The 17175-nt window shown below is 42.0% G+C and overlaps 1 protein-coding gene across 1 annotated transcript in view; it reads right to left on the bottom strand.

Moving 5' to 3' along the window:
* Nucleotides 1-16542, bottom strand: part of ralgapa2 (Ral GTPase activating protein catalytic subunit alpha 2) — a gene marked incomplete at both ends in the record, with an annotated part of 84861 nt that extends 68319 nt beyond the window's left edge. The window contains 3 exons of the mRNA XM_079216384.1: nucleotides 2506-2555; nucleotides 2901-3011; nucleotides 16437-16542. Of these exons, the coding sequence (XP_079072510.1) occupies nucleotides 2506-2555; nucleotides 2901-3011; nucleotides 16437-16542 (267 nt within the window). The remainder of the gene's footprint in view (nucleotides 1-2505; nucleotides 2556-2900; nucleotides 3012-16436) is intronic.
* Between the last annotated feature and the right edge of the window lie 633 nt (nucleotides 16543-17175).

The raw sequence follows: 17175 nt of genomic DNA, 5'->3' as shown, positions 1-17175 counted from the left end.
CAACTCAGAAAGCATTGCATCTACACTCCGATACACATAGTTGCTGAAGGGAAACGGACATAATCCCACTGATGACCATTTCAGAACACGAAGAATTTGTCCAAAGCTTTTCCCACTTGACTCTCTACCTCCCTTTAGTGCTGCCCATCCCTCACTGTTAGCTAGACAGTTACCTCGACTGACCTCAAAGCTCCTTTGTCTTCAGTACTTTGAACATTGAATTACTTGTCACACCTTGATTACACAAAAGTGTCTGCTGAACTTGTTGTACAACTTTTTAAAAATAATTAGCAGCACCAGTGGTGATTTAGTTGCATTAGAGTATTATTGATACTAGGGATAATAAGACCAAACTTCTTATTTAAAAAAGGACATGTACATTTTTCTATTGCATTCTCCCCCATCTCTTGTCAGCTCTGGTGCAGCATCACAGGCGGCCATGGCGGATGCCTTCGTGGCAGCCGACACAAAGGGATCCTGGAAGGGAATGGCTGCTGATGGCGGTGGGGGTGGGGTGTTTAGCAGAGTTTCAGGAGGAGGGACAAAAAGATTACCCCCTCTAGATATCTATTACTCAAACAGGCTCAGCACGGGGGAAATCCTACTCCCCCCACCGCAACCCAGGAAAAAGGGGTCACATACCTCATCATGACAGCGGAGTAATCCGCACATCGCCACCTCAAAGCCAACGCACATGCTGGAGACCTGCGCTCTATCGGTCAACAGGATTCGAATGCGAGAAGGGACGCAGGTGACGGAGAGGGCAGGGTACCGGGATTCCCATGTGCACGGAGACACATGCGGCTTCACGGGGGCATTCTTAAAAAAGAGGGACAGTGATGTGGCGCTGCGTTGTTCCCATGAACCTGTCACACAAGTGTGTTGCAAAGCACAGAGCCGCAAAATGGCCTTTGTCTCGACCGTTGTCCATTCATTCTCTGAGGCGTTTAGGACAAAGGCTGCTGGGGTTTATGCTTTGGTTGGTTGACTTCTGCGACTAAAACAACTGGTATACATTTACAAAAAATATTACCCGGAGAAATTGGGTTTATGACTACACATGACGGCGCTTGTTGAAGAAAATAAACTAGAATGCACGATCCAAAAATACAATATTAGTTCATCTTTCACCGCATTTGTCACGTCCTTGTACTATACATGACGCACATTAGTAGTGCATGGTTGTGAGCACAAACGTATCCCTTGATATCATATTCACGGCCACATATGATCCAACATGCCTAATCTAATGTGGCGTACAGAGAAAGTCTGCAGAGTGCAGCAGAGCTCAGGATCAAAGCAACTCTGTATCTGTCCTGTACACACCACTCAAAGCAAGCTTATCTCCTCAGCTCACGGGTAAAAGCACACGTTGGCACAGGCAGGGGCTAAAAGGGGACAAATGAGGGTTAAGCTCCTTTCAATATATACTTCTTTTTTTTTTTTTAAATATGACTCCATAAATATGTAGGAGGTATGAATCCAGGGTTTATTTACAGGTTAGATGACTGGATGTGTGCGGACAGGCCGTCTTGGTGAGCAGAGGAGAAAACTGCAAGGATGTCTAGTGAGTTTGTTTTTTTTAAACAGAAAGGAGGATTTTCATTTGAATAAATTATCAAAATATCTACCAAACAGCAAGCTAAGACACCCATGAATTACAGACCTGAACGATTGAGTTCAGCAGACGCACTAAAATGCACAAAACTACATCATCCATCAACCCAGGCAGAAGAACCAAAGAAAAAGATGTATTGTGATAACATGAAAATAAGAGTCCAAGCTATACTAGATAAGCCTGACTAGCATATTAGGAATCCAACGCTAAAGACAGATAACAGCAGTGTCTGGCCGGATGCTAAAGATTCTCTTTTTCTGTGCTTTCTAAGAGGGAATGACTTACTCTCTTAGACATTACACTCCCACAAAGTTCACCCAGGTGATCAGGGAAAAACTAGGACAAGACATGTTGTACAAAGGGGGACAAACAGACTGCCCTCCCAATTATTATTATGTTTTCAATCTGCTGTCACCCTTGCAGCCCTGCCCTGTGCAAATGTAACTGGAGAGCAGGCTGTTTGTATTGGAAACTGGAGCTGCCTTTGGAGTCAGGTGGGAAAACAAGGTGGGGGACTTTAACCTGCATGTGCAACATAAGAGTGTTCAGAAGAACAGAGGGAGGAGCCAACCGACAGACGCAAGACACACCCACTCTGATTTGCATGCACACCTAGGTTTTAGAAACAAGGAATGAACTGACAGCGTCAAAGGCTGGAAAATGATTGAGCGAGGCTTTTCTTTTTTTTGCTTTCATCTGCACAATCTTCGAATGATTTCCAGGCTATTTGAGAGACATTTAGGAAGTAGCCAGAGTTATATTCAGTATGGCACCATGGAAACTACGGTTCCGCCCCAGAGATCAGCAGTAAACAGGTTGAGGCTGAACCAGCTATCGGTGGAAATCAGAGATGCAGAGAGTAGCAGAGAAAAAGACAGATGACTTACTTCAAAAATAAAGAGGATAGAGTCCAGCTCCTCTCTTTGAGATTTGTTCCCTGAAACACAAGGAGAGTACTTAGGGTTTTTAAACACATAACTGGGAGGTAGACTGCATTAGCCTCATCAATAATGCAACAATAACACAGGCCATTATTTCGTGAACAATTATTTAAAGGAATTTGAGTTACCGTGAGAGCATACTCCCAGTGGGATTCAACCCCTTACCCCCAATAGTGTTGGAGCTGGGCTCATCACACAGTTATTCTGGACATAACCAGAAATTGCTACTCTATGGTCAGGAATCGACCCTTGTTGTAACGTGTACCACAGAGAGCCGCGAGAGGGTTAATTATTGAACCAACATCGAGGATGGTGGGCAACCAGTGAACCTTTGAACTCACCTTTAAGTTTTAAGTTGCTTTCCAGTGTAATGAAATTTTCATAGAAGATAAAATAAATCTGAGAACAGTTGCTTTCGAAGAACGGCTTCAATTCACTCTTGTCGATGATATCTGTGAAAGAAAAAGGGGAAAAGTGTCATGACATCTAAAATGGAAAAAAAAAACATTTTTGGCTACATAAATATAGAACAGTATAACTTTAAATATCTTAAACATGTGTGTTGTTCTGGTCTTAAAGGCAGAATTGCAGTTAATGATACAATACAATAATCCAAACTCATTTCAATGAACAATAAATGGAGCTCCTTGTTTGACCATAACATCAGTTTCAGAGAGGATTTTCTTCCTCTGAATTTCTGTATATCTTCCCAACCAACAGGAATCCATCATTGAATTGATTTAAAGGCTAATGTTTGATTTTGTCAGTTGGTTATGTGTTCATCCAAGTGCACAAACAGTTTAACTACACTGCCCTACAAATCTTGCAAACAAACCCTGACTTGCCGTCTTTTTAATTCAAAAGTGACCTTGTTGAACACCACTGTTGCACTGAAGGCTTTCCACTTGTTTCCAATTTTGCAGACAATGTCGGTTTTACATCAAGGCAAACCGCTTCACTTCCTTATTCCGCGTAACTTCCCTACCCCTCACCTGTTAATGTCAGTGAAATGATGACAGACTCTTTGGAGGTGTTGAGAAACAACGTTTCCTTCCAAACTGCCCATTTCACAACCCCTGAATAGGTGCAGAGCTTTCTATAAAACTCCTCTTTCTTTTGACAGTCTGATACAGTATGAGCGATTCCTCGTTTGAGGTGGAGAAGTGACACAACTCTCAATCCACATTTGCTTTCAAAAGGGTGTCAGTCACCATTTGGGATGTCAGTTTAGATGAGTTTGGGGATTCTTTCATGTAGTTGTGTGGTCCTATGGAGATGGAGAGGGGTGGTCTGGATCAAGGCCAGGCTGAGGTACGTTGGTGGCCACACAAGCTCAAGCTGCAACTGTTAATGAGGGAAATAGGTAGTGCATGTGTACCGCCGCAAAAAAGAGGTACTGACAAAATCCCCAATTCTCCATGTAATGAATTCCTGTCATTTGTCATACTTAGACAACCGTGGTAATGAGATAAGCCTGGTCTGAATAATCAAATGTAGGCCAGGAGTAGTACTGGCACAGCAACAGCAATTAAGGTTCACCTTCTGTTGCAATTCTCCTTCTACCACATGGCAAACTGGAAGACTCCCAAAAGCAGTCCAGCTCACGGGGAGAGCTGGAACTATGTGGTGTGAGACAAAGATTCAGATGAATTATCTTTGCCCTGAGATTAAAGCAAAGATAATGAAGATGCACGATGGGAAGATCAAGTCAAATGCATGGCTGCCATTAGTTTTCCTCCTCGACGCAGGAAAAACAGCAAGGCATCAGCTCTTTGAAAGTTAAAAGGAGACATATCACGCTCATTTCCAGGGTCACTCTTTTACACTCTTTACATGTTTGAAAACCCCTTTATTATCTCATACTGTCTGTCTCACCTGTATTGGTATAAAAGGTGAATACCTGTATTCACCCTCAGTGCATTTTGATCATCTTAAAATAGTTTGAACACTCACAGGTAGCCAGGCTGACCCAACCTAACCCAGACTGTTTCCCCACTCTGTGTCTTGCACATTAAAGAACACATCCAATGCTCAAACTCTCTCAAAAGTAACAACGCTATATTAAATGCCTCTTACTCCTGGAATTAAGATAATCACGTCTCCTTAATTTCACATTCAAGCGCAGAGCAATTCTCCCCTCTAGGCAAAGTCTGCTTGTCATTTGCGAAGCAGCACCACTGCTGTGACTAAGATGTTATCTGACTTGTACTTATGACAAATATGCAATGCATACACTATTTATACGCTGTTTTATAAAATAAAAACTGAATATAACTGGTTCCTTCTCACTGATAGCATTGACTTCTTTGTGTTCTGAATGGCAGCATCAGCTTGCAACTAACTGGTCTTATGGACAACAATAACGCTTCTGCCTGAAAACCTCATGGGTTATTATACTGGACATGTGCAGTTAACTGTAGAGAATGGACTTGAGCTTATACCGACTCAAACACCTCTCAAGGACACAAATAATAATAACATATCATTGGTATATGCAGGTAAGAAGATTGGAGATTGTCACTTAAAGACCAGGTGCAAATATATTTAGTTTTTGATCATTTTGAGAAAATTATTATTTAAAAAAAAAAAAATACTATTTAAATACAATATGTAGGAATCCAAATTTGGAAGGGCACAAGGTCAGTGTAGGTGTGTTGTTGTTGAGACAGCTTGAGCATGTTATAGTGTCATGCATGTCACTGGGTGGGCTGATGTTCAGATAAAAACAGCTCCGAGTCAAATTAAAGCTGACTTGCTCTACATTCAGCAAACTCCCCCAGACCAAGAGTTGCTTTGGTCTGTGTTCTATAATTAGACCAGTACTTAAGCCCGTCTCTTAAGATCAGTTCCAAGGATAATGAATGTAACCCCAAAATTAATCAATTCTCAAATCAAGATTTGAACCCGTCTAAATAGAATGTTTGAATATCAAATAGGTCTGATCAGTGGAAATGGTAAACCTGTGTGCATGAGAGAGATAGAGAAAGAACAGAGAGGACGACTGTGTGATGAGTATGCAGCTGATTTGAATATTGCTGCATGCGTGAAGAGTTGATGGGGGGGGTTGGGTCAATTTCGTATGTCATGCTGAATGTCACTGGGCCGTCATCTTATGCTCTCCATCCTTCAGACTCACTGCTCCCCATCAGCTCAGACACCCCGAACCGGCCGCTGAACCATGACGGATGGAGGAAAAGGACTCGAGGGGAGAAAAGAAGACTAGCTTAATGACAGCAAGCAAAAACCTGAGGTGGAAACTAACCCTCTTGGAAAAGTCTGACAAGACACTGATCAGCCTCCCGGAGGTGCAATTCAGACAAAGACAGTCAAACTCTAAAATTCTAGCTGTATCTGTACGAACAGGTTCCTGTCCAGGCTGCATAAGTATGTCATGGGTCAAAGGTGAGCATTAATCCTCAAGCAAGAGTAAAGCCATCTGTTCACTAAATGTTGAGACAATATGGGCCAAGACAACATTAACAGCGTCTTAAAATGATTGAACACAATGCATTAAATTCCAATATATTTCAGAATCCTCGTTTGTATTGTGTATGCTAAAAATATTGGATAAACAGAATATGATAATTACACTAGCACTAGGCTAAATATGTTTTTGGTTACTACTTCTGATTCGGCTGAGTATTGTATATAAATGAATACCACTTATGAGAATTATTCTGCATGTTTGTTAGAAGTGAATGTTGGCCCTGCTCTCTGGTTTAAGTTTTGCTTTTCGTAAAATAAATACTTGGCTGAAAAGATGAAGTCGTACAATGGCGGTCAGCATTGTGAACTACAATACCCAGCGAGATCCGTCACTCAATGGGCTCCACTGACTTCTCAGGTAACGGCGTGCGGACAGAGAGAGAGCGAGAGCGTGAACCTGTTCTCCGGGCCCCTATCCTCTGAGCCCCACAAGATAACTGTGTCCTTCAATGGACACACCCCCGTCTGCAAGACTCTCGTGTCAGAGGCAGGAAAAAAGAGTGCTGGATGAACGGCAGCTGTAGAGAGCTGTGATCACGCAGGGCCGTCCCGGTGGGAGGAAACCATGTGTCTTAACACTGGCGACTGCAGCTGAATGAGCCGATAGCTTGGCAGAACCCCCCCTGTTCGAGGAAGCAACGTTAATGCCAACACTCGGTGACGGGATTCGCACATAATAGCACTTCTTATAGAGGGAAGAGTGCTGATGAGCACATAAAAGAAGAAGAGAATGGACAGAAGGGTGTATAAGAAAACCCAGCCAAGTTCAGTAACAAAACAAACCAAGGGTTAATTGTTGCCCTAAATGCTATCTTAGTAATTCTACTTCTTATTGACGGAGGCTAAATACTACAGATGCCTAAATTGCAGTAAACCAACTATTCTGCGGGGATATTAAGTCAGCCTTATTGTTAACCGACAGAAGAAGAAAAAACGCATGAACAATGGACTAGATGCTGCTGACAGTGATAACTTAATGATGCAGAGACCTGCAATCTTCTCTAGTGGAATCAATAAACACATGCCAAACAGAGCAGCATGGCCCGTTTGGGTTGGGGGACACTGTTCTTCCATTGTGAGATGTTTCCTGTTAAATGTCAGGGAAAGGCAGATGTTACAACCCCATATGAGAGGACCATCTGGAAGATAATATAGTGTACGCAACCACAGCTGAGGGACAAACTGTAATACTACGAAGGGCTGAAAGACACAGCTTCTTCTCAAAGTGTTCTGTGAACGCAGACATTGTAAATGCACTTTCATTTCAACGGGGGGGAAAAAAATGTCCCATCCGAAGGTCAGTGCAAAGATTATGCCACTGTTTTCCAACCCCTGGCTGGGTCACGTCATGAAGGGTCTCCTCCCTGTGACTTCTGGGGCCAAGGGTGAAAGGGTGGACTGACCTGCTGAGTGCCACAGTATTACATAAACCGATGGCGTGCCTTTGGTGCATAACAACTTTGCGTAAGGTAACCATAGGACACCGTCCATCTGGTGGGCCAAGCGGCATCATGTTAAAGCTTCAGCTGAATAATTAGTGTCTCTCTCGGCTGCTTGCTATTCTAATGAACTGACGTTAAACTGGGTTTGCCCAGCGAGCGCAAGGAGAGCGCACACAGCGGTGTGCACATAGGGCTTGTTAGCCAAACGGGTGAAGGTCATCGAGTCAGCTGAAGCCTCTGGTATATTTACACAATCAAAACCAAACTGGCCACTCTGCCCACAGCTCCCTGTTCAAACTTAATCAGCACACAACACATGCAATAAGGAGTGCTCCCATTTAATGTCCAGGGGCTGTGTTAAGCCATATTTAACCCTCTGGACAACTCACAATGCATACAATTTAAACCACCTGACGCAAGATCATTAATATGCCACATCATACTCAAAAAGCAATCTAATTAGGCCTTTGATCAGACACACACTCATTTGCATTAGCTTTGGGCTAGCTAACACTGCAGGTGCACTTTATTCTTGCCAGAAAGGAGATGAGGAGAGAGAAAGAAAGAGAAAAGACGGATAGGTTTCTTTGGCAGCGTGCTCAGATCAGACACAGAGGACTCTTTAAGAGCTCCGGCAGAGGGATGCCTGGAGGGTGCCAGCACATAGTAGAAGAGACGCGGGGCGGTAGCTAATGTGGAAGCTAATGGATGCACCAGAGATGGTGCTTCCCTTCTTAAATGGTGTTCTACAAACAAAGACGGACCAACTTAAAAGAGACTGAATGAGATTGATCATTTCAAGGAATAGAGAAATGTGTTCTTTTGGGATTTTCTTTTTTGGCAAACATCTTATGCATAAGGAAGACCCCACTTTAATCAGTTCTAAAATTACACTCATCAATTCCGGTTCCTAGATTCAAATCTCACTCTTTTATAATGAAATAAATCTATAAAAGACACATTTAGCTGCTTTGCATTTGTAAACACTAAATACATTTTCCACAATTTTCTTTAACCACAAATCTCACATTTCTTTCCCCCCTTGTTTAAAATGTTCTATTTCAATGTTATACCGTAGCTAAAAAAAGTGAACATACAATACTTAAATGTATATTAGGGACATTTAAATTATGCCATATTGTATTATATGTGCATTCTGTTCTCATGTTTTCTTTGGCGACACTGAAGACAAAAAAAAAGAAGCAGATCAGCAATATTGTGTCCAATGGCTGCATGAGGAAGTTGATATTTAACCAAAGTAAAAGGAGTTTAATCATAAATCTGTTGAAACCAGCTGAGGAGGGCAAGTCTGTCACATGATGCAGTAACAATGTGTAGCGGGTTGCATGAGCCTCATTTAAGGCCTCGATAACGCACAGCTGATTCTGATACTGGTGAGTGCGCTCCAAGCCGTGCCACCCGGGAGACGTCAATCATAATTCAACACTCGCTGGGCCAAATTGGGGTCGATTGGAGCCAATTCACTTAGCTCTCTCTATCAGGTTTGACAAGAGACTCATCTTTCATGAATTGGTTTAACTTATTAACCTTTAACTTTGCAGCATTGCACAATAGTTGACTAACAGCCATGCACGCCTGTAGTGGCCCCCCCACGGTCAAGGTGCCATAGAGGGAGTCAATAAACTAGCTTGGCCATGCAGCGCATCATCCCCACAGAGTAATGTCTCCACAGAGAACTCTTAACACACTGCCAGGCTAAAGCAATGGAACAAACTAGCATGCAGCTCTCTCCGAGTTGACAGAGGCACAGCATGGGCAACATTTCATATAGCCTAAGGTATGATGCCAGTCTATAATAACTGAACCTTACTCAAAATGTCAACTGGCTTGGAATGGCTCTAAAGAAGAAATGGAACGATAAGGATGAATGCTACAGCAGAGTGCTATTATATTGGTTATGATTCAGGGTTCAGCACTAACTGCAGAATTGCCATAATTACAAAAAGGGCCATTCCTGCAATCACAACACTTATGGTGCATAAGAGCATTTCATTATGACGCCACTGTGCCAAGCGCTCGATGAATGCCACTCAACTTGCGGCCTGTCGAGCTGTGTAACAGATTGGGGACCGTGGGACGACACAGAGCACAGTGGGAAAGAGTCATGGTAGAACTGGCAAAGCCTGACCTTATCCCAGTCTGAGTTCACACATTAGAGAGGGGCTTATTTCGGAAGCTTAGCACTGAGGAGCTGCTAAACTGGCAACTTTCATTCTTCGTCATCAGGTGGCACTAATCTCCTCATCTTTACCAACGCAGGGGTTTCATTTGTCTCCCTGTAACCTCAGACCTTCTGAACAGCAAAAAAAAAAGTCTCAAATTCAAGGTGGACGTCACACTATTTCTGTTTCACTGTACACAGCAGTTTTAGAATATCTTCCTCGTTCCCGAATTCACCTTCCCTTCAAATGATATAAAATGCCACTGATATGCAAGAAACTCTTCCTACAAATTGTTCTTGTGTTTCATTATATAGTGAAACAAATGTATGCTACAGATGAATCTTTTCCGGGGGAACGTAAGGGAGGCATGAAGAATTTGATTTATCGGTGACAGAAGACAAAACATCCGCTCTAACTAATGTAATAGCAATAGTTAAAGATTGCCATTCAACTTTAGCTGATCCTTTTTTTTTAACATGTAAATGTAAAAACACAATAAGGGAAGACAGAGGAGATGCCTGGAAAACAATCTGTAGATATTTTCCCATATCTTTTGCCGAGCTAGAATATGCTCTCTAACAAGTCTGTGTAGCAACCTGCTTGTACTGTAAGTACAAAGCTAAGTGTTTATTTTCCTTTGGCTTTAAACCTGGGAATCCATAGCAGATTAGCGGGAGCTTGGATATTCAGAAAGGCGACATGAAACATAAATCCACTTTGAGATCAAATCTCGATAGCCAATGCTGTCCCAGTAAACTGCAGGTCTTGGGCTCGGTTTGGCTATTATAAAAGCATGGCAGGTACACAGTGGAACTAGACAAACCGGTTTTTCGTGTGCAGTGTCAAATCTTGCGTACATCTTCCACCGCAGAACACAGAGCACGGGTGTTTTCCTATCTCTAGCTCCTAAGCGGGCCAGCAGAGAAAAGAAAAGGGGAAAAGCCTTTCATTCAACACCATGTGATCTATATCACATCTGAAAAGCTTGGTTGGTTTTAAGCAAGCCCTGCAACACATAACAGTAATGCCACAGACTGAAAACAGAAACCTCTCAAAAGGTTTCTGTGCAGTTTTTAAATATAAAGAAATATCCTAGAGGTTAACAAAAGGTTTTTAGAAGTCATCTGTTACAACATGTAGCCGAATAAAGTAAATAACCAGTTAGCTCTGAACCCCGGCTTGGTATAATAGTATAAGAAATAAAATACTCGGTAGTATTTCGTATTAAAAGTCTAAAAATAGTTAATGATTACGGTTTATACATAAGTACACAAGAGGAAGGACACAAGATATTGAAATAGATTAAAGTTTATATTTATGTCAGACAAGCTCCAGACCATAAGAGTATGTTCTTTGATGGAAACTGATAATAATAATAATAATGCATTTCATTTTTATCGCACTCTTCCTTCAAAAGAATCTCAGAGTGCCACACATATAGTAAAAACAAATAAAACCGATTAAAACATAGTTAAAGCAACCCATAAAAATAAATAAAAAAATAAGAATGTAATAGCTGACAATAAATTAACTTAAGGTAAAAAATGCCTTCCTGATAAGAAATTACTCTGCTGGCCCTGCGGTGCTTTAAAAATAAATAAATAAAGCAAACCATAATTCAAAGCCATGACATCCCTGCAGAATGTGTTAACTAACAAGACTTGTTACTGATTTGATAAATAGTTATTATTGTGGTACGAACACACAGCAGCATCCACCTCACCAGTAAGACCCCAGCAGACACGATGAGGCTTAATATAATGAGCAACAGCTAACTGCTCTGTTTTATCATTGCTATTCTAAAACCTCTGGGATTGCAGCACAGGACTTTATTTAGAGGCCAACACATTTTTGATTTTGAAAGGCTGATATATATAGTTTGGAGCAGGTCGAAGTTTATAGACGATTAAGAGCTGGCAGCGTCCTGTTATATATTCAACAGTTAACTTTTGAGAGGAGAAATGATCTAAAAAGGGTCAGATACGAGACAAATACCACTTGTCAGCTTGCCGTAAAATCAGCTGTTCCTGGGACGGCAACGTTCTAGACAACATTTTCTAAACCACTGAGAAATATGCGTTGAAGGTTATTTCATGGAGAATTACTTTCAGAAAAGATGATCTCAAGCAATCTAAATAATGAATATCTAAAAGGTATTATATATTTTTTACGGCGTGACATGAGTAGTTGTGAATGCTGGCAAAATAAACATGGTTTCATATTTGTTAAAATGATGACGAGGTCCTCATATTTTACTATTAGAAGTCTCCTGTAAGGCTGGGTAGGACAGAGGAGAGCAGCACCGGTTCGAAGGTATTGTGTTGGGTATTTTATTTTATTTCTTCAACCAATTTTAGGCTGTCAAAAAATATTTAAATAACACAATTAGGGCAGCTTGTCTTTGCTTTTGAGATGAGGGTAAACCCCGATGCTCAATCTTATGTAAAACTAGACTGATATCGGCAGTCAGATATTACCAGGTTAGAAGAGTGACATTTAGCCCAATAAAGTCATTTTAATTTAGTTATTTCAAAAGTTATATCTTGCTACCTACAATCCAAGCTAAAACAATGCAACTTTACATGACAACATTATTTAAATGGTTAAAACAGATGATTCTGTGGCTCATTCCTCAGCTCTTCAGATCTCATGCTCGGGGCAAGAGCTAAGATGCTAAATGCCAAGACCATAGTGACAGAAGCTGTTCGCGTATTTGGCAACAAGACACTAAGACCTGGTAATGGCCTTCTAGCATTGCCTAACCTCAACAGCATGCACTCTTGCCGTCACAGCTATTAACAGTGTCACTAACAAATGCCTAAATGATGATGTTTTTGCCCTCTACTTGGGAAAGAAAGTCTCAGACTGCATGTTTATCTTAGAATTAGGGTTGTCTGGTATTTTGGCCAATGACGTAATTGAAATCATTTTGTACAGATTTCATTTTCAAGTTGAAATAAAAGAGTCTATTTGTGCTTATCTGCATCATCAGCAGCTTCAACTTCAGTGTGTGATAGCCTGCAAGGAAGTAAGAGGAAAAATCCTCAGGACCCGAAAAAGTGACTAAAACCCATTTGTGATAGCTTACTCTGGTGGTTTTAACACTTGGCGAAGAACCCTCAAGAGTCGACACCATGCCTACATAGTGTGGAATAAAAGATTAAAAGATGATAAGAGGCTAACGTTATTCACACGTCTAACCGGAGTGTTTTACAAAAGGATAGAATCAGAAGTCGAGTGATCTCAGCCTTTACTTCAGCCCCACAGAGGACCTTGTTGAAAGCCCTTCCAGTGTTGTGCACATTGTTTCCTCCGGTGCTTCACCTTGCAATTTCCTCTTATACCAGCAGCGCTTTCAGTTGACCCTGACCTCAGCAACACTTGGAGCACGCACATGAAGAAAAGTAAGGTGGAACGACACTACATTTCATTTCTTCTGAAGACAAGTGCAGATCTTCCTTTAAAAAAAATAACTAAAAATAAAAGCATCAGCTTTGGCCACACATTCACACACCTAAACTCGCAAACAAACACATCGGACTGTTGTCACTAACAACACACATTCACTGTTGTTCCCATGCAGTTCACCAACAGGTCCAAGATGAGCTCGTTTACAGCAGTTGAAGAGAACAAAAGTAACTATTCAGTCAATTAGGTAACGTAGTTATTTGTCCTTCAACCATATAGGGCAAGGATATATATTGCTTCGTTTTTCCAGACTGTTCCAACTGTTCTACAATTTTGGCATTTCCCTTAGTCAATATATTTACATTACTGAAGATTATTTATCAAAAGAATCATTGCGTAGCTGCAGCAGCACTGACTGGTCTTTGACCTGTCCATGGAGGGAGCAAGTAAAAAATCTCCTCTAGGAATAAATGGGTGTTCCCTCAGACAAGCACTCCTTTAGTGTGTACAATCCAATTAGTGAAAGTTGTTATTATTACTCCATTATTGCATTTTGATCGTCCACTCCAGGCCTATTTTTGGAGGAATGGGGAAAGTGTATGCAACAACAAACTCAGAACGGCCGTGCAAGAGAATGACTTTGAGCAGGAACGAGTCGTTTGTGCCTCCATTGAGAGAAGCAGTGAGCGATCAGGTGGTTTGCTGGGCTCCTGTAATTAACAACCTCAGCCAAATCCAGCCAGGCATGACCAGCAAATTAACATGCAGCGGCTTTCACACCCTATCCCACAGATCTGGCCAGTCAGTGAGCAGAAAACCAATACAGGGCCACTCTGAAAATAGCCTCGACCACAGATTGTACTTTCAACACCAATACCACTGATACTACAACAAGTTTCAACAAGCTGGTTTAACCGACCTCTGACAATGACTTTCAAGGGCGTCTACGACAACGTTAATAAGCTGCCATTAACTCAACTTGGGTACAAATATTGGTAGGACATTACAGGTGATATGCGTGTTTAAAGTTCACTGAAATACACTAAAGCTGTAGATTTAACAAACATCATATGAGGGAATGAAGTCTGACAGCCTCACTTTGTTTTGATCTCAGGCAAATATTATTCTTGTAAATCTAATGACTAGTAGGATTTACAAAAAAAACAACAACTCTCAGCAATTAAATGAGGCCAGCTATATTCCCTCAAGTCCCTGTGCCGTCCTCCACAGCACCCCGTCTCTCATCACTGCTTCCTGTCCACAGAGGAAGCAGCAGCAGCAGGAGGAAGTGCTTCCTCAGCTGAAAGCACGGTGGAATCAGGGAGGTTAGGGGGACATCAACGTGCAGGCCCTTCTATCAGCTGCTGGACAAACAGACCAGTCTTATCTTTAACTGCACATGGGTGAAAGAAAAACAGAGAGCATGCAGATCTCGGTATTGACCTCCACTTTGGTTGTACTAGTCTTGACATTGAAAATGTGCTATGATAAGCAGAAAGAACTAGCCAGTTGAACAGTTTTGTTCGAGCAAACTGAAAATTGTGACGATGATGCCGGCTGCCACAGCTGTACCACCGTGCAAGAAATCAATAAAAACGGAAAATACGCCACTATGATTGAAGCACGCATGTCTGACCCAAGCATGCATCAGTTAACAAATAGATCAAACCCTAAACATCTAAAATATACTCACAGCTACTGCAGACATGGGCAATCTTTGCCTAAAAGTGCAGAATTGCACATCAAGAAAGGTTGGGCAATATTACTGTGGTTCACTTCACAGTCCTCATGTCTTTATTTATTGTATTTTGGTCAATATCACCACTTATAAAATGAGATAATGTGCACTATAACTGTACTTTTTTCATTACCTGTGGATATTTATTGAGATAATATTGTATTTAATATAAGTGCACTGCAGACAGAGTGCAGATCTAATAGACAATGCAGTGTTAAACACATTTTAATTAAAGTATTTTTGTGTCTGATTTGTTATAATTATATTGTCATTATCAGATGCAAAAAAAACAACAACAATATATCTGCTTCATACATCAGCCAGCCGGCTCTCCAAATATCAGCATCAGCCAGTGAAACCCCCATATTGGTCAACCTCTAGTATAAATATGAGTTCATTAGACTACATATTAAACTGCATTACAATCCCTAGACACAAACTCTTTGGGTACAGAGCATAACTGACCTACTTTGCGATTAAGGAGAGAAAGCCCATCCAATCCATTGCAGTTTTCCTCCATTCATCACAATTCCCTGCCGACAACTATCTTCCTTTCCACTCTCCCAAAGTACCTATACTGACCCCGTTTTATCCGTGATACTATGAATAACAGAAGTGAACATACGCTACAGTCCCCGGTACTATGAAGGTCATCTTCTGCGACTGAAGTTATAATATAAAGTTGATCTTGAGTCGTGTGGATTCAGTTTCAGCAAAACAGAATGCACATAAACTATTTAACTTGTCATCTGCCGTCTCCTTACATTTTGCAAAGTGGATTGGACACTCAAAGAAATCCACTAAACGACTCTTTTAGATGGATCAATGAATGAAATCATGAAAGTGGATTGGAAATAAGTTCCATTGTGTGCAATATAAAACTCGGACGTGCAGCACAAGTACATGTCTCTTTGGAAGATCACAGACCAGGACAGGGTTGTAACAACAGCCACACAACAGGTTTATGACTGTCACACACACTGCACTTCCTTGTCCAATAACAAAAAGAAGAAGGATATCATCAATTTAGTTCCTTCACGTTTAAATATGTCCAGTAATGTCCCACATCAAATATCCAAAAGGATAACTTGATGGCAGCTCAGCCAGCTAGAGAAAGCTGTATTCTCACTCCAGCATTAAGTAGACACACGGTGACCTCTGTTTGTCAGGGGGTCGAGCCAGTGTTGCAAACACTAGCCAGGCTAACACAGGACGACATGACAACAAAGGCTTGTGGTGGGCAATCTGCTTCCGAAACGACTGATGCCCTGACCAGGCAGCATCAGTTAGCATTGGCTAGCTCGTTAGCCACAGGGGGAGCTAGCTCCCAGAAGCTAGCATCCATGCCTCACCTCAGTGCGTCTTGCCCGATATTTGTACATTAAAAAAATCAATGAAAACTTGTGATGAGTGGAAAACACTTCCGCTTTTGAGAGTGTTTTTTTCTCCGTGCGAACGTATAGTACCTGTCAGCTAGCTTAGTCCCCCGCGGTGACAGCCAGCCGGCTAACCTGACGCCTTGTTTGACGTTAGCCGTCGGCTGATGCCAGCTAGCTGGAGCTAGCTAACCGTCGGCGATGCAGCATCATAAAAAGAGAAGCCCGGTGACATTTCACTCACCTAACAGTGACCGCAGGTGTTTGAGCCGGGTCAGCACATCCTTCTTTGGGTCCAGAACTTTCTGTGTAGATTTCTTGACGTCTCCATGCCCCCTTCGAGTGAACATACCGCTGTGAAATGCAACCGTGGAAGCTGAAATCACCTGTGTGTTCCCACCATGCACCAAGCCTCCAGTGCGACTGTCACTTTCCTCACCACCACCACTCTGCTGCCTGCTCGGTAAACATTCGGCCAACGGCCGCTAGAGTCCTGTTTTCTTTTTTTTTTTTGGTGGGTGTGTAAACACGGAAGCGCAGCCTGACAGAGAGGAGTGGTCAAGATTATGGGAAGAATACGCCTCCTTGTTTATTACCGCTCCACCTTGCGCTCCCAACGCTGTTTGCTTTTCACGCGTATTAACCGTTCATTATACTTCACGTATTTGTGCCGTCGCATTGTGTTTCTATCGTTACTTCTGGGAACGGCACGCTTGAGTGTAATGTCTGGCAGTTGACTTTAGGTTCAAGACTGGCACCGTGTTCGGTCTAAATAAAACAACCGATTCCACTTTAATTCACACAATAGACGTCTGGTAAGAGGAGGTTGGGGTCTGGTGGTTTAGTAGCTCCGAAGCGCCCTCTGGTGTTGGAAGTAGTGAAACGCAGTTAAGCGGGAGATGCATGGGAATGAAGAGGACAGACTATTTGAGGCCATGGGCCTGTATGTTTGTGATCACTGCCACAAAAAACTATTTTCATTA

This window comes from Taurulus bubalis, assembly GCF_910589615.1.
Source record: "Taurulus bubalis genome assembly, chromosome: 4".
Classification (NCBI taxonomy): Eukaryota; Metazoa; Chordata; class Actinopteri; order Perciformes; family Cottidae; genus Taurulus; species Taurulus bubalis.
The sequence above is the reverse complement of the archived record's forward strand: the minus strand, read 5'-3'. Positions and strand labels throughout refer to the sequence as shown.